Below are 22,874 nucleotides of genomic sequence, written 5' to 3'. Positions count from 1 at the left end.
TCAAGCTGCCATAACATCACCCCCAATGGACCCCTTTAAGCAGCATCGGTCCCCACTGATTGAATACCACAGGTGGCGTCACGAACACAAACTTTATTACCACCCCTTTAAAGACCTTTCCCCTTTAACATGGGCACCCAGGGCCACGGACCAGGTTGCCGCCACCGTGACATCCCTCTTTAAGCCAACTGGACCCGGTACCAAGTACCCCACGGCCCTGGCGGGCGACTCATCTTCATATCAGAATAATGGGCTGCAGACATATATAACTTATACTCATAATGATTTAATATGGTTTTACAATGTGTCCATAAAAAATAAGGTCTGTCCGTAATGTTATTATATCCCGCTGAAGGCCTCCAAGTTGTTAGAGAAGGGATTTCTATTTCTCCTCCGGTTTTTCTGTTCAGAGTGCCCAAGCTATGAAGCAATAGTCAGAGAGACAGACTGCTCATTGTCTTTCCAAATAGTCTCCGTTTAATGGGGGGTTAGGGTGTTTTTTTATAGTACAAGATTAAAGGGAAATGAGGCATTACACAATAATCTGGCAGATGTTCTAGCTCAACAATTCAAGTTCTCAAGAGAATCTGGCTGAAGAAATAGAATTTTGGTGTGATTACAGACCATATTGAAAGCAACAACATGTCTGTCAATTTCTGGGAATTGTAGGAACTGACCTTTGGCCATAAGAATGGCTGCAGGTAGACAGATCATACTTGGAATATAGGACATTCTTGCATAATACTATTTTTTTCTATTTTATTCAGAATAGAAATTAACCACTTCTTTCACAAAGCTGTCCAGAAAAAGTAAGAAATTAAGTTGGCAACCCTGCCACCGTGCAAATGTTTATTTGGCAGACTGCTCTCCTGCCTCCCTACATACATGAATAGTTACACATTCATGTGTTTTTTTCACAGGTAGAGTAAAAATCCTCTGCCAGGCACCTTTGGCAGCAGCCTAGCTCCCCTGAAAGGTTTGGCTGTTAGGGTATGTGTCCACGTTCAGGATTGCCTCAGGATTTGGTCAGGATTTTATGCAGGTAAAATCCTGACCAAATCTGCACCTGAGGTCACTGGCAGGTCACATGTCTTGTCCTTGCGTTGTTTCAGCAATGCAAGGACATGCTGCGTTCTTAAAAGACGCACCGCATGTGCGTTTTCGCGGGTGTGCCGCATGCGTCTTTTACTGCATAGTGGAGACGGGATTTCATGAAATCCCCTCCACTATGCTGTAACATCTGGACACTGCATTTTTGACGCTGCGGCTCAACGCAGCGTCAAAAACGTAGCGTTTCCTGAACGTGGAAACATACCCTAAGAATTCCAGTGGACCAATGCATCTTTTTCCTGACATTGTTTGGGAAAACTTGGAAGTCACTCACACACATCATGTGGTCAAACAATCTTGTTGAATTCTGTTGCTCAGCTGGCTTCCATCTAATGTGTATGAGCTCCTTTAAAAACAGTTTTCCTTGTACAGAAACTTCTTAAACAAATCTATCGTATCCAGATATTATTATTTTTAATGATATTCAGCTCAATCTTGAGACATGGCAACTTTACGGATGAATGATGTGTAGGAAGATCGGTCTTGCACAAGCCTAGATAGGTCCACCGTTATCTTGATAGTATCAAGCTATCGGAATGCTGATCTTCCTCTTCGCCTTGTTCTTTCTATTTTTCCAACCATATCCAAATATATCTTCAAAGTACCAGTCTCAGAAATATATTGGAAAATTGTAAAAAAAAGTTTTTTAAGTAGTTAAAGCTTTTGCGAAAATACGGTAGAAATAATATAATTAAGTAGCCATATGGATGAATGTAGCATCGAATGAAGCAAAAACAGATAACCTGATAGTTTAGTAATATCTGGAGTGGAAAATTGTGTGTTTCGGCTTATTACTTTAGAGTAAATTCATCCTTCCCTATAGCTCACTGTCTCGTGCAATGAAGCCTGCTCCATCTGTATTCAGGCTAGCTAGTGGAGGATGACCACAAACCTTATTGAATGAGACTGTCCTAATCCTCGTAATCCAGTGATTCGCCGTGTGACCTACCACGCCTACGATGTGCATTTATTTCAGTCCTGCTTCAGTGTCTGTCAGCACATCAATCCACCCACAGTCCTCGCCCTCCTCACTATAACACCTGCATCTCATTGATTTTCTTCACATTTGCTCCCAGATTCTAATTTGTTTGGTATTGATTTCAATAAAAGCATTTTGCTGATGAAATTAGGAGCAAGAAGCCTTCTTTATTTTCTTTTTTTTTTCTTTGCTCCTGAAGGACGATCTCGTCTTTCTTGTCACCTCACTGGTGTCTTCACCTTGACAGTTTTTTAATCTCTTTCCAAGACATGTCAAAACTCATCTCTAGCTTCTTGGTACGAAAAACCTCATGGAAGCATTTTCTCTGTTGCAGAGCTTCCCTGATGTCCTGTGATGAATAAGCCTACATTCAGTTGAAATCAACACAAGAAAATAGGTTTTCACAAATACAGTTTATCATATCTACAAACTGTTCCAGCGTCTGAGAGCTCTCACTGAAGCAAAGTTTGAAAACAACAGTTCATGGATGTCGCTTCCAACAATGGTGGCTACAAAATAGTCCTGAATTATTAAAACTTTAAAAGGGAAAATGGTTATTTTTCCCATAACGACCTGCGAAAACTCTAGTTCTCAATTTCTGAGGTTGGCCTCACCGGTATAGGACGCCCAAGTTATTAATAAGACTAGGCAGTTTTTACAGAAATGATTTTAGCTGCACATTACACTCTCTGGCTGCATCAGTCTTTGGTAATTATCAAACTAGACAATTTTTAAAAATTATTTTAATGTTATAAATAGTTGAAGAGAAAAAGTAAATTGAGGTATATTTCAAGTTTGGCATGGACTTCCACCTCAGTATTGAGGCCCAGATATCATTGTAGACAGTCTTGTGAAGCCCCAGAAGAAAATGCCCTTGGTCTAGAGAAGTTCACTTATCCATATATTATATAGACAGCATATTGATTTGAAAGGGAAGTTTGCAAGGCGTTTTTTGCTGAGCTTCTGAGCAGAAATTGAACGGAAACTCAACGTTTTTGAGGCAATTTATCAATTTTTTTCTTCTGGCATATAAAGCTTTGAAAAGCCACAAACTTTTGGCTCAACTTGAGGTTGTGCTAAAATTTGGGGACGTTTGGCATTCTGACGGCATTTTCACCCACTTCTGACAAGGTGGACAAAGCTGGGGCAGGACGGGGCCATGGCTATCGTTGCTCATCAGATTCATGACTAGCAGTGGTGCTTGCTACAGTGCAAATTGTGCTTCATGTATTGACTGGAGTAAGATTTGTGACAAATGGACACTGAGACGCATGCCACTTGTCAGACGCACCTGATTCTTTAAGAGGTGTACACCTTTTAATGAATCAGGAGGCTTGTGCTCCACCTCGCCCCTTCATCCTTGATTAATCAGGGTACAGAGCCTAAAGGTATGTTGACTGAGTTTTTTCAAGTGTTTTTGCAACTGAAACGTTCAAAAATCCTCCTCAAAGGGTATGATCGCACTGTGTCCTTTTCTAAAGGATTCTGCCTGGAACTCGCTTGAAAAAATGCAGCCAAGACTGCCGTAAAAATGAATATAGTGCACAGAAATGTAAAAATACCATTGCTGTGTACATTTCATCCTTTTGTTACTTCTTTTGACTGCTTTAGTATCCGAAAACTGTGACGCGGTTAAAAGAAGTAGCATGATCATTCTTCGTGTGGGTTCTTCTTTGTAAGACATTCACCTCAATAGTGTAAAAAACAGAAAAATTGGAGCTAAAAGCACCAGCGAAGTCACTTCAGGAAAAATACCGGCTTCACTTAGAAAAATTCATCAGCTCCACTGACGGAACGATGACGTCATATACACATAACCAAAAACTGCTTACAGAATTCTTCAAAAACTTCAAATTAATTTCTATGGCAAGTCCACTTTGCTATAGATATGAGGAGTTTTGTATAGTATGGTCTGCTATATGCTGTGTGCACACAAATGATGGATCCCACCTGAAAAAAATGAAGAAAAAGTGCTGCAAAAAAAAAATGTTCCAGGAGGACCTGGATGCCTTTCTTGAAAAATATAATATTGCATGTTATGGACACTAGATTCTGTGAAGGGACGTTGATCAAGAGAACTAGTCTGATTGCTGTATACAGAGTCAGGAAGGAAGTTTCCCCTATTATGAGGCAATTGGCATCTGCCTCATGGGTTTTTTGCCTTCCTCTAGATCAGCATCTATAGGTTGGACTAGATGGACTTATGTCTACCTTCAACCTTAAACCTCCTCCTCCCATCAAAGTTTAAATACTCCCATCAAAGTTTAAATACTCTTAATATATTGCAGTCATCATATTATCTAGCACTGTGTGCTTACAATTGCACATTTTGCCCTTCTACTCAGCTAATTCTTCTCCCTTTTCTGCTGTATGTACTGTAGAAACAGGAAATCTACTGTCCCTGCATTTACCATTACTTTCTTGAGCTCCTGACCCAACTGTTCCCTCTTCCCCCTGCCAGGGACTATTGCAGTGACTCATGACTTGTGCAGAGAAAAGTGACCTCCTGTTTCTACATAGAGCTTAGAAGCATTCAGCTTATCAGTTCTTACTCTGGTGATGTCAAAGAACTAATGGAAAAGAGAGGAATTATTGGGGTAGAAAGGTAAAATGAGCAATTGTAAGTACACAGTGCTATATAATATGATGACTGCAATATATTAGGAGGATAAAAACTTGTGTCACGCTCACGCCCTGACTAGTGGGTGTGAGCTCGGGGGGTTTGTGGCCCCACTGTGCCACAAACCAGACTACCCTGGAAGGGGTGTGACTATGACAGCTGCCTCTGTTTTCACTGGAGCCTCTGATGGTGAGGTCAGGCTTGTGCAGCAGGCAGCTGCCAGGTGCTACTCCAGGGTGGTGTCTGGCTGTGACTGCTGATCCCGCTTGGGAGACAGGAACACCAGGATTGGTGCGGGCATCAGGCAGGACTGGCAGAAGAGCATGGCTGAAACTCAGACGAGTAGGCTGGCATGACTGAGACACAGGGCTGGTAGAGACACGGCAGGGAACACAGGGCTGGCAGAGACACGGCAGAGAACACAGGGCTGGCAGGAACACAGGACTGGCAGGGACGGCAGGAAACACAGGACTGGCTCGGACGGCAGGAACACAGGACTGGAAGGCACAGCAGGAATGGCAGGACTGGCAGGAACACTGGATTGGAAGGCACGGCAGAGAACTCAGGACTGGTTGATGTGGTTTATGAAGGAACAGGTAGGGACCTATTCACACTGGAGGTGCAGGTACGGATATGTAGTGTGGAGGAACAGGTAGGGACTTCTTCACACAGGAGGTGCAGGAACGGATATGAAATATGAAGGAACAGGTAGGGACCTGTTCACACAAGAGGTGCAGGAAAGGAAAGAAGCAGAAAGGAATGAGGTATGAAGGAACAGGTTGGGACCTGTTCACACAGGAGATGCAGGTACGGAAACAAGCCAGAAGGAAAGGAGAATGAAGGAACAGGTTGGGACCTGTTCACACAGGAAGAGAACCGCAAGGCTGCGGATAGGAATGGTAGAGCAGCAAGAGAAAGTGTAGCAACAGAAGCTAAGCAGAGCAGAAACGCAAGGAATGCGGAGAGGAGCTGCAGCAGCAGAGCAGAACCGCAAGGAATGCAGAGAGGAGCTGCAGCAAGAGATTACAGCAGCTGCAGAAGCTAAGCAGAGTAGAAAGGAGCAGAACCGCAGGAGTGCAGAGCAGAGGTAAAGCCACAAAGGTACAGAGCAGGCAGAGCCACAAGAGTGCGGAGTGTAAGCAGACTGAGAACACGAGGAAAGACACAGCAGGGAAGGAAGCCACAGACAAGGAGACCGAGATAAGACTAAGTTCAGACAAGGAAATGGAACAAGACAAGAAACAAGGACAAAGACACAGGGACCAGGATATTCTGCCTCCTGGAGGGCGGACAACAAGACCAAGGCAATAGCACAGAGAAAAGCCTCCAGAGAGGGAGTAACACAGAGCAAGGCCTGGCAAACTCAGAAGCTAAACACTAACTGAGCTAACACATAGCACAGGCCCAGAACACTGGGTGGAACTGCACTAAATACTGGAGGTCTCCTGGCAATTGGTCAGGAACAGATTAGACAGATGCACCTGATTCCTATAAGAACCAGAGAGTTCAGGCGCCGCCCCTCTATACACACAGCCATGAAGCATGCAGAGAGCAGAGACACAGAGCATGGAGCTGGCATGAAACAGAAACCACATCATGACCTGGAGCAGTGGGTAAGATAGTGTGAGAGATGAGAGGCCATGCCGTGATGCCAGCAGAGTTGTTACAACTTGAAGGGAGGAGGAGTGCTTCTGGAGCGCCCCCACTGCCGCAGGGCCGAGGGGTACCCGGTACCGGGGTCTCTCTGTCTCGGTTCTGGGATTGTCATGGTGGCTAGACCCGGTCCGTGACCCTGCTGAGGGGCGTCCGATGAAAGTGGAGAGTGAGGATGGTGTGGTGCAGGTCGCGATGAATAACGAGGACACCAGGTTGCAGTCTCTTTACCTCTTTACTGAAGGCTTCAGAATCCTCAATCCAAAGTACGGTTAACAGGGCTGGCTGAGACCGGCCGGTCCGATGGCACCTCCAGAGTTCCCTTTGCAGGTGGAAATCTGTGCCTACCTTCTAGCGCTTGTGTGTTGTAGTCCTTCCCTGCTTAGCACCACGGGATAGTCCTCACAACTGTTGTGTCTGTTTCTGAAGTTCCCTCACAACTGATTCTGATGTTCTTCTCCGTCCCCCAGATGATATGGCTAGGACGCACCCGTATGACAGGTAGGCCTGGAGATCTTCCGGGACCCTAGAGGCGCCCCTCTCCAACTGTTGCCCCCTATGTCTGCTTAGGTGATTTGGGTGAGACAGCCCGCCTATAACTGACTGTCCTGCCGTAGGTTTGAAGTAAGGCCTGGAGCTCAATACTTCCTCGGCGTTTCCGGCCACCGGCTACGCGCCTCAGTAGGATGTTGCCTCTGTCTTACAGCACGACTCCTACTGGTGTTTTCTCTTTGTTGCGTTGATCTTGTTTCTCACTCTTCACAATAAACCTCGCTTCTTGTCCTTTCTTGGGGTAACGCCGCAATGAAGTGCAGGCACGGTCCCATAACGTTCTTTCTGTTCGCTAGGCCTCTGTCAGGATCCCACCCCTGACAGGGACCCCCCTGAATCTTCGCCTGCAACACCCTCTGCCACAGGATGTTGCCTGGTTCCAACCCAGTCAGCTTCTGACTAACTTCCTATCTAACCCCCAGTTTTACCAGATTGTGAGGAGTGGCCTAATACATAGCACCCTTAGCTCCCCCTGGAGGCCAGACTGTGAAGTGTATTGGTGTCTGTGATACCTGGTCAGGTGAACTCCTTCAGTGCCATCAGACGTACCAACACCCCCTTAGCGGCGGAGCATCAGTACTGCAACGACCAGGACTCTGGGGCGCTGCACTTCTTTAACCATTAAAACTATAAGTCCACCTAAACTTCAAAATGACCTGTCCATATGAACACAGTGCACAATGGTCAATGTTACAATGTAAGGATCACTATTGAACCATTTCATTCACGATTCCCGTCCTATATAAACATTTGTCTGACATGGGGCCGATCAATCATACCAGGAACGGATGGGGCCAATCAATCATATCAGAATAAGAATGAGACCATGCATACCAGGACTGGGATGGGGCCAATCATACCAGAATAAGGATGGGCCATGCATGCCAGGATGGGGATAAGGGCCATGCATACCAGGATAGAGATGAGGGAACCATATTTACCAGGATAGGTGATCTTAAAGGGAACCTGTCACCCCCAAAATCGAGGGTGAGGTAAGCCCACCAGCATTAGGGGCTTATCTACAGCATTCTGTATTGCTGTAGCTAAGCCCCCGATGTATCCTGAAAGATGAGAAAAAGAGGTTACATTATACTCACCCAGGGGCGGTCCCAGTCCTGTTTTGGTCCGATGGGCATCACGGTCCGGTCCGGGGCCTCCCATCTTCTTACGATGACGTCCTCTTCTTCTCTTCATGCTGCGGCTCCGGCTCCAGCGTACTCTGTCTGCCCTGCTGAGGGCAGAGAAAAGTACTGCAGTGTGCAGGCGCTGGGCCTCTCTGACCTTTCCCGGTGCCTGCGCACTGCAGTACTTTTCTCTGCCCTCAACAGGGCAGACAAAGTACGCCTGCACCAGAGCCACAGTGTGAATACAAGAAGAGGACGTCATCGTAAGAAGATGGGAGGCCCCGGACCGGACCACGATGCCCATCGGACCAGAACCGGACCAGGACCGTCCCTGGGTGAGTATAATCTAACCTCTTTTTCTCATCTTTCAGGATACATCGGGGGCTTATCTACAGCATTACAGAATGCTGTAGATAAGCCCCTGATGTTGGTGGGCTTAGCTCACCTTCGATTTTGGGGGTGACAACATTTTTTGCTTCATTTTTTTTCCCTAATTTACTCCTCTAAAATCTATGTGCGTCTTATGGTCCAGTGCATCTTATAGTCCGAAAAATATGGTAGTTTGCTAGACGCGAGTTACTATCTGATTGTTCATTGTTTAACCAATTACATTCTTGTGTAAATGAACCCTTCCAAACCGTTCTTCCTATCCTATGATTTTTCTGACAACCGGGAATAAACAAAGAATAATAATAATATCTACCTAATAATAGTTGACTTGCTACATCATGTGATCAGAAGGAGAAACATGATGTATTCCTTTTGAGGGCATAATACATAATTCATCTGTGCACTGCTCGCATTATTACTTACGTGTATGAGTACACAGCTGGATATCACCAGAACTACAATGGAACGGCATCGCCTTTAGTGAAGGAAGAAACCTAAACATTTATCCCTTTAATAAGCTATTTATATTTCATCACAATACACAAAAATAATATTTCAGGATATTATATGCATTATGTTCTGAGACATTTTCAATATTATGGCCTTTTATTATGAATTTCTGTCCATGCATGGGGTTTAAACTTAACAGCCGGATTAGCAGTAGTTCTCAAAACCCCAACATCTTCAAAAACCATCACTCATAGAAGTGATGCATAAAATGTTGATAGAGAATCCATAAAAGTAAAGATGCCGATGTTTGACGGCCTCATAAATTCCCGTTCTGTGGTGAATATCTTGGGAGAAGATTACTATGAACATAAGAAAATATGGTGAGAAGATCTAAAGGTTGAAAAGCTAAATCACGACATATAAATCAATCCAACCACAAGGTGGTTCACATAGTTTGATATTACCATTACTCACACTCTGGTTTCTAAAAAATGAAGGTATAATTTGGCATTTCTCCAAAAAAGCATGATGATCCCAGGTTGACCGTTATTGCTGTACTTATACACCGATACTGATGTATCTATGTTCTACATCTAGTGAAAAATATCAGAGAGGAAATGATTCTACTCAGTATTAGAGTTGAGCGAATATGTTCGGAATTGGTCGCCGAATCTGAATTTGCCATATTCGAGCCATATTTATACCCTATTCGTGCCGAATTTATGTTTGATGATCGATTCTGAACATAGTCGCTCATTTCTACTCCCGTTGACTCCAATGACGTTCGGCTGTGTTCGGCGAATATTGCAAAAACAATATTCGCCGCCGATCGTAATCGTAACCAAATTTTGAAAAATTTGCTCAACTCTACTCAGCATGTTGCCTGCTAATTAATTTGATCAACCTTGTTTCAATCAGTGAATTGTGTCTATTGTAGGAGAAGTAATTGTTTTGCTTTTTTATACATATATATTTTATATATTAAGACTAGATGAGTAATTTTATACCCCCCTCCTACTGTTGTGTACATACGGGAAAAACAAAATGTCATTGTTTAATAAAAATATAATGGAAGATTCACGTAAGGATCAATATGCTGTCTCTGTTCTTTTTCAACACAATTTATTTATAAAGGCGTCTTGTAAATAAAGCATCAGGATCAGAATCTGCTTGTTCGGCCTCCTCTGGAGAGAGCTAATTGCCACTGATCTTTTTAAAGGCATTCTCGCATTGCTGAAACTTCAGTTTGGTTTGAGATGCAGAATGCTTTGGCCGTAGATCCTATAGTTACTGATACAATGAGGAAACTAAAGAAAAAAGAGAGAGGTGACGCCTCCCATGGTCCCATGGGTCAAAAATAAACTTTCTTGTGATTACTACAAATCTGCTTTATGTAAGATGTCTTATGAATGGCATCAAACGCGTTGTGTCGTTTCAGAAAATTGTGATCTCTTGACGCAGTTTGCTATAAATAAAAACAAATTGTGTATTATTCCTCATTATTCCGTCCAGCGCTGAGTCTCTTCAGCTGCTCTCAGTGTCGGGTGTTTGTTGCGGCACTGACGTCATGTTGAAAGCAGCAGCCAATCACTGAGCTTGGCCCTTATAGACGAGCACTCCGCTAAGTACAGCTAGACTCATTGATTGACTGCCATGCTGTCGGCATGATGTTAGAACAGAAGCCAATACTGGATGCCAGGAGCAGCAGCTGAGAGACTCAGTGCTGGACCTGGGGATGGTGAGTAAAGAATACTTTGGTTTTTTACAATACATTGATGCCGGGGACCTAGATTTTCTAAAAAGAAGACAACCCCTTTAAGTAATTGCAAGTTGGAAAGCAAGAGCTGCACTCATCATGGTTGGGAGTGAATTTAGAAAGTACAGTGTTGAAGGGAAGAATAGATAAGTGCCATCCCTGTCACCTTTAATGTTAATCTATCATTTAAATGGGTTGTCCTATCTGGGTGATTTATGGCATACCTGCAGTAAATGCCATAAATGTCCGCTAGATCTATCTCAAGAATGGGGCCCTATTAAATGCTATCAGGAAAATAGAGGTTGCCATGCATGTACATATCCCTAGTAATCTCTCTAAGGTTGGAAATTTTCAATCAGCCACAATTTTCAGTAATCCATTGGAAATGAATAGAGAAAACCACCAATGCATGGTTCTTAACCCCTTAATCCCATATGACGTACTATCCCGTCGAGGTGACATGGGACTTAATTCCCAGTGACAGGATAGTACGTCATATGCAATCGGCCGCGCTCACGGGGGGAGCGTGGCCGATTGTGCCCAGCTGTTAGCTGACTATCGCAGATGACATCTGGCACTACAGTATGTGCCAGGAGCAGTCACAGACCGCTCCTGGCACATTAACCCCGGCACACTGCGATCAAAGATGATTGCATTGTTCTGGCGGCACAGGGAAGCACCGCGCAGGGAGGGGGCTCCCTGCGTGCTTCTCTGAGACCCTCGGAGCAAGGCGATGTGATCGCGTTGCTCCGAGGATCTCTTACCTCCTCCTCTCTGCAGGCCCCGGATCCAATATGGCCACGGGGGGCCTTCTGGGTCCTGCAGGGAGGTGGCTTGCAAGCGCCTGCTCTGCTTAGAGCAGGCACCAGCAAGCCTCCCTGCAGTGCCTGTCAGATCGCTGATCTGACACAGTGCTCTGCAAAGACACTATAACATGATGCCACCCCTGGGGCAATGTTATAAAGTAAAAAAAAAATATTCACATATGTAAAAAAAATAAAATAATAATAATTCCTAAATAAAGAAAAAATAATAATAATATTGTTCCCATAAATACATTTCTTTACTAAAAACAAAAAAAAAACAATAAAAGTACACATATTTAGTATTGCTGGGTCCGTAACGACCCGACCTATAAAACTGTTCCACTAGTTAACCCTTTCAGTGATAACCGTTAAAAAAAAAATGAGGCAAAAAACAACGCTTTATTATCATACCGCCGAACAAAAAGTGGAATAACACGCAATCAAAAATATGGATATAAATAATCATGGTACTGCTGAAAATGTCATCTTGTCCCACAAAAACGACCCGCCATGCAGCATCATCAGCGAAAAAATAAAAAAGTTATAGTCCTCAGAATAAAGCGATGCAAAAATAATTATTTTTTCCATAAAATAGTTTTTATCGTATAAAAGCGCCAAAACATAAAAAAATACATAAATGAGGTATCGCTGTAATCGTACTGACCCGAGAAATAAAACTGCTTCATCAATTTTACCAAACGTGGAACAGTATAGACGCCCCCCCAAAAAGAAATTCATGAATAGCTGGCTTTTGGTCATTCTGCCTCACAAAAATCGGAATAAAAAGCGATAAAAAAAGTCACATGCCCGAAAATGCTACCAATAAAAACGACAAATCGTCCCTCAAAAAACAAGACCTCACATGACTCTGTGGACCAAAATATGGAAAAATTATAGCTCTTAAATCGTGGAGACGCAAAAAATATTTTTTGCAATAAAAAGCGTCTTTTAGTGTGTGATAGCTGCCATTCACAAAAATCCACTAAAAAAATTCTATAAATAGTAAATCAAATCCCCCTTAATGACCCCCTTAGTTAGGGAAAAATAATAAAATTAAAAAACTGTATTTATTTCAATTTTCCCATTAGGGCTAGGGTTAGGGTTGGGGCTAGGATTAGGGTTGGGGCTAGGGTTAGGGTTGGGGCTAAAGTTAGGGTTAGGTTTGGGGCTAAAGTTAGGGTTTGGATTACATTTATGGTTGGGATTAGGGTTAGGGGTGTGTCAGGTTTAGAGGTGTAGTTAGGGTTATGGTTGGTATTAGGGTTAGGGGTGTGTTGGAGTTAGGGGTCTGGTTAGGGTTGGGATTAGGGTTAGGGGTGTGCTGGGGTTAGGGATGTGGTTGGGGTTAGGGTTTCAGTTAGAATTGGGGGCTTCCACTGTTTAGGCACATCAAGGGCTCTCCAAACGCAACATGGCGTCCGATCTCAATTCCAGCCAATTCTGCGTTGAAAAAGTAAAACAGTGCTCCTTCCCTTCCGAGCTCTACCGTGCGCCCAAACAGGGGTTTACCCTAACATATGGGGTATCAGCGTACTCAGGACAAATTGGACAACAGCTTTTGGGGTCCAATTTCTCTTGTTACCCTTGGGAAAATAAAAATTTGGGTGGCTAAAAAAACATTTTTGTGGGAAAAAAATTATTTTTTATTTTCACGGCTCTGCATTATAAACTGTAGTGAAACACTTGGGGTTTCAAAGTTCTCACAACACATCTTGATAAGTTCCTTGGGGGGGTCTAGTTACCAATATGGGGGTCACTTGTGGGGGGTTTCTACTGTTTAGGTACATCAGGGGCTCTGCAAGTGCAATGTGACGCCTGCAGACCAATCCATCTAAGTCTGCATTCCAAATGGCGCTCCTTCCCTTCCGAGCTCTGCCATGCGCCCAAATGGTGGTTCCAACCCACATATGAGGTATCAGCGTACTCAGGACAAATTTGGCAACAACTTTTGGGGTCCAATTTCTCCTGTTATCCTTGGGAAAATGCAAAACTGAGAGCTAAAAAATAATTTTTGTGGAAAAAAAATTATTTTTTATTTTCACGGCTCTGCGTTATAAACTGTAGTGAAACACTTGGGGGTTCAAAGTTCTCACAAAAATCTAGAGTTCCTTGGGGGTCTAGCTTCCAATATGGGGTCACTTGTGGGGGTTTCTACTGTTTGGGTACATCAGGGGCTCTGCAAATGCAACATGACGCCTGCAGACCATTCCATCTAAGTCTGCATTCCAAAAGGCGCTCCTTCTCTTCCGTACTCTGCCATGTGCCCAAACGGTGGTTCCCCCCCACATATGGGGTATCAGCATACTCAGGACAAATTGGACAATAACATTTGGGGTTCAATTTCTTTTGTTGCCCTTGGGAAAATAAAAATTTGGGGGTCTTAAAAAACATTTTTGAGGAGAAAAAAAATATGTTTTATTTTCACGGCTCTGCGTTATAAACTGTAGTGAAACACTTTGGGGTTCAAAGTTCTCACAACACATCTAGATAAGTTCCTTGGGGGTATAATTTCCAATATGGGGTCACTTGTGGGGGGGTTTCTACTGTTTAGGTACATTAGGGGCTCTGCAAACACAATGTGACACCTGCAGACCAATCCATCTAAGTCTGCATTCCAAACTGCGCTCCTACCCTTCCGAGCACTTCCATGCGCCCAAACGGTGGTTGCCCCCACATATGGGGTATCAGCGTACTCAGGACAAATTGGACAACAACTTTTGAGGTCCAATTTCTCCTGTTACCCTTGGGAAAACACAAAACTGGGGGCTAAAAAATAGTTTTTGTGAAAAAAAAAAATATTTTCGCGGCTCTGCATTATAAAGGGTTACTCTCATTTTTACGGATGGATAGTGTTGGATAATGCATGTAAAACTGATCACTTTTGCAATTTACTGCTTATTAAAATTTGCAGCCAATCTTGAGATATTAACACTTTTCTTTTCTTTACAGGTAGTTGCCTAGGAGACCGGCCACCTTTGCTGTCTAGCTCATAAGCACTGTGATGAAACTGACTGAGATTAGGAAGTAGTGGCGTGCTCCAGAGATCCTGGCCATCTGCAAAACAGTGCTTAACAATAGAAAGGAGCTTGTATGCACTTTGCATGTTCTGCTGTCTAGGAGGAGTGGTCGGTCTCCAAGGCGACAAGTTATAAACAAAAGAAAAGCGTTAATATCTCAAGAATGGTTGAAAATTGTCTTAAGTGACAACTTGAAAAACTACTTGTAATTACAAACATTAACCGAAAATAGGCTTTTTTTTCCTGTCACTAATGACTCTTGTGATCTTTTAAGCAACTTTTGTTGTTTTTGTGCATAAAATCACTCCAGGAGGGTACTGGACTGACATTGTTCCAAACTTTGAGACTTTTTTTTTTTAAAGTAGTAAATAAACAATGAGCTACAAACATCTGTAATCACTAATCTGCACCTACTAAAAAAATAGCAACAACAAGAAAGAAGCACATATAAAACAGACTTAAAAAATACTTAAATAGAATAGTGAACCGGGTGCAAACGAAAAAATGTACAAAACACAAAACTACACAAAAACAGGCGCAAAGACAATGATGAATCCAGGCCTAGGTATCTATTATTAATTGTTTTGAGCAGTATTCTGGTGCGAGAAGTACATGATCAGATCTTGATATGAGACTTTTTATTACCTTATGTTACATTGCAATTTTATAATCAAAGAAAGTGACATTTCAGCCTCAGGATGCACCATTTTGATAATTTCTGCAATATTATCTCCTGCTACACATAATATTAATTATTTTAGAACCAGATTAGTTTGGAAATTAGACCTGTTGGAAAATCATGTTAGTAGACTTTATCACTCTTAATATATTTTAATATTATGGTTTATTTCTCATGTCCACCATGATTGCTTTATTTGATAAAATTTAACAAAGTTCCTATCATTGCAGGGTAATCCGTACATGTGCAACAATGAATGTGACGCCAGCACGAAGCAGCTTGCGCACCCTCCCGAACTCATGTTTGATTCTGAAGGCAGAAATCCCAGCACTTTTTGGCAGTCTGTGACATGGAAGAACTATCCCACTCCCCTACAGATCAATATAACATTGTCTTGGGACAAAACGATTGAGCTTACCCAAAACATAGCAATTACCTTTGAGTCTGGAAGACCTGAGAAAATGATCTTGGAAAAATCTCTGGATTATGGTGTAACATGGCAGCCCTACCAGTTTTACGCTGCCGATTGCTTGGATGCATTTCGAATGGAGCCTAAATCAGTGAAAGACTTGTCATCAAGTACTGTCCTAGACATTATATGCACAGAAGAATATTCCACCGGTTACGCAGCGCACGCTAAAACTATATCTTTTGAGATTAAAGATCGTTTTGCAATATTTGCTGGACCACGTCTTCATAATATGGCTTCGCTCTACAGTCAACTGGACACCACCAAAAACCTTCGGGATTTCTTTACAGTGACTGATTTAAGGATTAGTCTTCTTAAACCAGCGACGGGAGCTACTTTTGTTGACGAAAGGAATCTAGGAAGATATTTCTATGCTATATCAGATATCAAGATTTACGGCAGGTAAGAATATATATGTGAAATTTAATGTTTGTTCTGATCTGCTACTTTGTAAAGCATTTTTTTGCACCTCCTGAAGAAGGGACATACTGTAGATAAGGAGGAGCATCCGAGGTGGGGAGTCAACCAAACTCAACTTTCTCTTGGCCAAGGATTTAGATACTGTAAAGGCAGCAAACTAATAGTTCACCCTAGGTGAAGGAAATCCAGCATAAGAAAACCAACAGCCCACCACACCTGTAATGGGTTCATCCAGGGTACTCGGCAACTTGGTCGAAGCTTATCAATAAAATTCATTATGAGAAAAGACTGCACTCTGACCCTCTTGAGAAAACACTGCGTTTCTTGTAACTTTATTCCATACGTGCTAAAACCATTAAACACAGGTCATCAAACATCTGACGCGTTTCGGAAGTAAACTTCCTTGTTGATAGCTGAATAAGGAAGGTTGACTTAGGCTATGAATATGGAAGTTTCAGATGTTTGATGACCTGTGTTCAGTGGTTTTAGCACCTATGAAATAAAGTTACAAGAAACACGTTGTTTTCTCAAGAAGGGAGGAGTAATGGCTTTTCTCTTCTTAGGTGAAGGAAAGTTTTGTGAGTACTGATCTGTTTCATTGGCCTTTGTCATTCTTTATCCTTACCATGATCCTTCACCCCATTACAAGAATACGCAAATACATTGAGTAATCCAAGGCTGAGTATGCTGTGTATGCACAAATCCAATGTATTTGTCCTCCATATATCTGTAATAGTGTTATTCATTGTTTAAGCATAAGACACGCTGCGTGTTGGATATAACGTCTTCCCATACAATATCCTGGACAGGTAAGAGAATAAATACAAGCAGCGTATCCTCGTGTCTCTTGGGTGCATGTTCCTGCCAAGCGAGGATTAACAGCTTATCTAGGTATGCTCTGTGGATGGATTCAGGACCTGAACAAAATGTTTCATGCCGAACACTAAAATCGCTGTCTTTCTCATCAGGGTGGGATTAAATTCTGGAGAGCCTTTTTTTTGCAACGGGGGACTGGACAGATAACAAGGATTAGCTGCTATGATACTACAGGCTGGCAACAGCCCATTAAAATATACGAGCTATCAAAATTAGCCCTTTCACTGCCAGATGAGCAACACATTGCAGAATTATCAAATCGTACTTTAGTCGGCAAGCGGCTTAGGTAGGATAATGAAATCAGTGTGTTAATTGCACGGAAAATGAATATAATGTTCAATTAACTAGAAATTTAGTTAAATGCGTGAAATTTCAGAGCTGAATATATAAGTATGAATAGAACATCGGGGATATAATAGGCGCAGGAGACACCCATCATTTTAATATTTTAAAAGAGTGATGAAACTTGAAAAGGCTGGGAAGAAACGAGAAATAAAAGCAAAAATCAGGAGATGAAGCACAAACTTAGATGTCTTGTTTACCTGCGCCTTGTCTCTAAAAGACAAGTGATACAGAGTTGTAAGCTTTGGGTCTGTCCTATTATTTATTTTACTCACTTATATGGCGTCATTAATTCCGCAGCGCTTTACAGACATTATCGGCACTGTCCCCATTGGAGCTCACAATGTAGATTCCCTACCAGTGTTGGAGGAAACGGAGCACTCAGAGGAAACCCACCAAAACACGGGGAGAACATACAAACTCCTTGCAGATGTTGTCCTTGGTGGGATTTGAACCCAGGACCCCAGTGCTGCAAAGCAACAGCGCTAACCACTGAGCCACCATGCTGTCCTCCTATTAATCAGTTAACTATGAAAAGAGAAGCGCTACCCAGACTTTAACTATTTATTGGAAAGAAAATCATTCTACTCACTCTTCATGCCCTTATCATTTATCTTAGTGATATTATAGACATAGGACACTTTTCTTAATATGAGTAAATTTCCCCAAAGTGTTTTTGGTGGCCCAACATTCATTGCCGAATAGGTGGAAGCCAAGAACAATATTTGCGTCCGTAGTGGCATCTGCATTATTTACAGGAACCAGTGACTGCACTAAGCATAATTAGTTAGTTAACTACCCAACCATAATGAATTTAGAATCCATAGGCGCTATAGACTTGGTTGATTAAGACTGGTGTTGTGCACACCAGTCTTAAGGCCCCGTCTCACATAGCGATTTACCAACGATCACGACCAGCGATACAACCTGGCCGTGATCGTTGGTAAGTCGCTGTGTGGTCGCTGGGGAGCTGTCACACAGACAGCTCTCTCCAGCGACCAACGATCAGGGGAACGACTTCGGCATCGTTGAAACTGTCTTCAAAGATGCCGAAGTCCCCCTGCAGCACCCGGGTAACCAGGGTAAACATCGGGTTACTAAGCGCAGGGCCGCGCTTAGTAACCCGATGTTTACCCTGGTTACCAAAAAAAACAAGCACTACATACTCGCCATCTGATGTCCGTCAGGTCCCTTGCCGTCTGCTTCCTGCTCTGACTGAGCCGCCATACAGTGAGAGCAGAGCGCAGCGGTGACGTCACTGCTGTGCTCTGCTCTCACTGTACGGCCGGATCTCAGTCAGAGCAGGAAGCAGACGGCAAGGGACCTGACGGACATCAGATGGTGAGTATGTACTGTTTGTTTTTTTTTACATTTACGCTGGTAACCAGGGTGTAAACATCGGGTTACTAAGCGCGGCCCTGCGCTTAGTAACCCGATGTTTACCCTGGTTACCAGTGAAGACATCGCTGGATCGGTGTCACACACACCGATTCAGCGATGTCAGCGGGACCTCAACGACCAAAAAAAGGTCCAGGCCATTCCGACACGACCAGCGATCTCACAGCAGGGGCCTGGTCGCTGCTACGTGTCACACATAGCGAGATCGCTACTGAGGTCGCTGTTGCGTCACAAAACTTGTGACTCAGCAGCGATCTCGCTAGCGATCTCGCTATGTGAGACGGGGCCTGTAGGCCATGTTCACACGATCCTTTTTTTGATCCTTTTTTTGATCCTTTTTTTTTCAGGTCCTGATTTGGAAAACCCGCAGTGCAAAACTGCACTGCTGATTTTCCTGCAGTTTCTTCTGCAGATTCCTCTGCGGGTTTTCAACAGCACTTTCCTATTGGTGCCTGTTGAAAACAGGAGCTGAATCCGCAGAAAGAAGTGACATGGTACTTCTTTTTTTCTGCAGGCAAATCCTCGCGGATTTGCCTGAGAAAAAAAGGATAGTGGGCACAGCGGTTTTTGTTTTCCATAGAGTAACATTGGACTGTACCCTGCATGGAAAAAGGACCTGAAAAAAAAAGGATCAAAAAAAGGATCGTGTGAACATAGCCTTAGGCTGCTTTCATGCATCAGTTTTTTACCACCAGTCACTATCCTGCGAATTCTGAAAAAAATGGATCCAGCAAAAGTTTTTTTCTCATAGACTTGTATTAGCAACGGATTGCAACAGATGGCCACATGTTTCATCCGTTCTATGCTGAATCCGTCTAAAATTGTTTTTCCGGCGGCCGGAAAAAACGGACATAGTAATGTTTTTTGTGTCTGTCGAAAAAATGGATAGTGACAGCGATCCATCGCCGTCCATCATTTGCTACAATGGAACCCTATGGCACCGGATCCGTCAAATGACAGAATCTGTCAATGGATTCCGTTTTTTTTAACTGAGCATGCTCCGACTTTTTTAGGATCCAATTAACTAGATCCGCTAGTAGGATCCGTCACATCAGTTTTTCACAATCTGTGGCGGATCCGTTTTTTTCAACATTCAACGGATTATGCCTGATGGCAAAAAACTGATGTGTGAAAGCAACCTTAATGAATTAAGATGTACCTAATTCATTAAAGGGAACCTGTCAGCAGGATTATGTTCAGTAACCTCCACACAGTGTCAGGTCAGCGCTGTTATACTGATTATAGGGAACCTGTCACCAGTTTTGTGCCGTAGCAGCTAAAAATATCACCTTATTCAGCGTCTGCGCTGCATTCCCTAAATTCTTATATAACCCCGTGATTCCCCTTGTATACTCCTGAAAAACCTTTTTTAATTTCTCCCGAGCTGTATGGTAATCGTCGCAGTCCGGTTCGTTGGGTGTGGTTTTGGACCTCTGCATCCCTCCTCCCGGATTCTGCTCGCTGTCCTCCTGACATGGATAACCATCCACATTGCCATGCGACATATCGCGCCAGCTCAGAAATATCGAGTTTTGCTCCTGCTCAGTATGCTTTGCCCAACTGCGGGCAAAGCAGAAAAACAGAAGTGCGCATGCACTGGCAAACGTAGTTCGAGTGCATGAGCCGGATGTACATGTGCCGGCGCATGACACTACTATTTTTAAGCTTTGCCCGCAATTGGGCAAAGCATACTGCGCCGCTGCGAAACGCAGTATTTCTGAGCAGGTGCGAGATGTCACACGGTGGTGTGAATGACGCAAGAGGTTTCATCCATGAAGTAGAACGGCGCGCAATAGCCGATGGGAGGGATTAAGAGGCCTGAACCACACCCATTGGACCGGACTGAGACTATTACCATACAGTGTGGGAGAAACTAAAAAGATTTTTTGGGAATATACAAGGGGAGTCAGGGGGTTATATTAGGATTTAGGGAATGCAGCGCAGACGCCAGATAAGGTGATATTTTTAGCTGCTATGGCACAAAACTGGTGACAGGTTCCCTTTAAAATTATACCTTGGTTGATTAAATCCGTCTTGTGGTTCTTGTTTAATCTTTATTTACAGTTTTGAGTTAATGATATGCTCGTGCTCCGGGGTGGCTTGTGGGGGTCTTCATGTGGTGTCTGCTCTGCACATTCATCTGTACGGCTTATAGCAGGTCACTGATCCCTCACAGATCTGCCCCCTATTTACATACTGATTATTATATGTATTGAAAAATAGAAAAATCACCTCCAGCAGGCACGTGCCGCCGCGCTGCAGCATGATCGCATGTATAATGTGCAATTATTTTATTTAGTTGTGCACATTGATTATGAAAAAATAAAAAATCTTCCTCCAATAGATGCTACTGTGCAGGCATCGGCGATGCCATTTTGATAGAGGAAACAAAAAATTGTCTCCACCAAGATGGCTGCACCGTAGCATATGTCGGATCGCCAATACATGCTACTGCTCAGGCGTGGCCGGCGCCATTTTGGGGAAGATTTTTTTTTCATAATCAATGTATATGTCTAACTGAAATAATTTAATGCACATTATACATGCAATCATGCTGCAGCACAAGCGCCGCCACCAGCACCTGCCTACTGAAGGTGATTTTTTTTCCAAAACTTATAGCAATCAGTATGAAAAATAGGGGGCAGGTCAGTGAGGGATCAGTGACCTGTCAGAAACCATAATGGTGAATATCTAATCAGAGCAGTACACGAAGACCCCCCTTCCAGGCCGCCCCGGGGCACGAGCATATCATTAACTCAAAACTGAAAATAAAGATTACACAACAACCACAAGACGGATTTCATCAACCAAGGTATCATTGTAATCAGTATAACGGCACTGACCTGACACTGTGTGTAGGTTACTGTGCACAATCCTGCTGGCAGGTTCCCATTAAGAGGTGCATGCCACTTAACGAATTAAGGGCATGTTCCAAGTGCTGTGTGCAAAATGTTATACTGGTCAGAACTGGAGTACATTTTTGGAGTAATTTATACCACCAAAGTGGCATACATAAACTTTTCATAAATTGGACAGGTAGGATTACGCACGCCATGCCCCACCCATACCCATATATTTCTGTAGCTGGCTGGGTCTGGTATGAAAATGCCAAAAGATGCAAATTTTACACAACTTCCAAGCTACACAAAATTATTGCAGCTAATTACGGTGATATGGTAGAAATCTGATGTAAAAATCCGAATGAATCGGCTCCTACATGCCTATAGAATGCCATAAACCAAGCTAATGTGAAACTGGTTGGATATATAGATATAGATAGATTATATTTTATTAACTAACAAATTGCAAAGTGAATAAACAAAGGCAAAATCTAAATCAAAATGTAAATTAAATCAATATTTTGATGTGACCGCACCAATTTTTCTATGTACACTTGCACACAGTCTTTGAAGGAACTCTGCAGGGAGGTTGTTCCAAACATCATGGAGAACTAACCACAGATCTTCTGTAGATGTCGCTTGTGCAAATCCTTGTTTCTTCATGGAATCCCATATGACAAGATGGAGGATTTTGTGGATATAGTCCGCGCTGCTGATAATGATATAAAGTCAAGGTGTTCAAATAAACAAAAGTGGTTTCATTCAACGCTTTTCAAGGTTCAAGTGACCTCTTCCTCGGGACATAGCCACAAGTGTTCATGTAATCCCAGACAGACTCAATGATGTTGAGATCAGGGTTTTGTGGGGTCATATTATTACTTCCAGAACTCCTTGTTCTTCTTTACACAGACAATTTATTTTACTGTCATTTATAACGCCATTAATTGCACACCGCTTTACAAACATCATCACAGTCCCTATTGGGGCTGAGAATTTAAATTCTCGCATTCTGTTAATTAATAAAAATGAAACTAAAAAAGATTTGTTTGTTTTTTTATTATTTTGCAGCATTTTTTTCTACTTCTGCAATAAAAATTATATTATATATACTTATAGATATGTATATCATTACAGATATGTTTATGTGTTATATGTACAGGGTGGGCCATTTATATGGATACACCTAAATAAAATGGGAATGGTTGGTGATATCAACTTCCTGTTTGTGGCACATTAGTATATGGGAGGGGGAAAACTTTTCAAGATGGGTGGTGACCATGGCGGCTATTTCGAAGTTGTCCATTTTGGATACAACTTTATTTTTTCCAATGGGAAGAGGGTCATGTGACACATCAAACTTATTGAGAATATCACAAGAAAATCAATGATGTGC

At 42.8% G+C, this 22,874-nt stretch overlaps 1 protein-coding gene across 7 annotated transcripts in view; it reads left to right on the top strand.

The window, feature by feature from the left end:
- Positions 1–22,874, top strand: part of NTNG1 (netrin G1) — a 447,853-nt gene that overhangs the window by 142,580 nt on the left and 282,399 nt on the right. For all 7 annotated transcript variants that reach the window (XM_077277363.1, XM_077277361.1, XM_077277358.1 and 4 more), the window contains exon 3: positions 15,367–16,007. In XM_077277363.1, the coding sequence (XP_077133478.1) occupies positions 15,367–16,007 (641 nt within the window). The remainder of the gene's footprint in view (positions 1–15,366; positions 16,008–22,874) is intronic.

Source organism: Ranitomeya variabilis, chromosome 8 (assembly GCF_051348905.1).
Source record: "Ranitomeya variabilis isolate aRanVar5 chromosome 8, aRanVar5.hap1, whole genome shotgun sequence".
Taxonomy (NCBI): domain Eukaryota; kingdom Metazoa; phylum Chordata; class Amphibia; order Anura; family Dendrobatidae; genus Ranitomeya; species Ranitomeya variabilis.
This window is presented reverse-complemented; position numbering and strand designations above follow the sequence as displayed.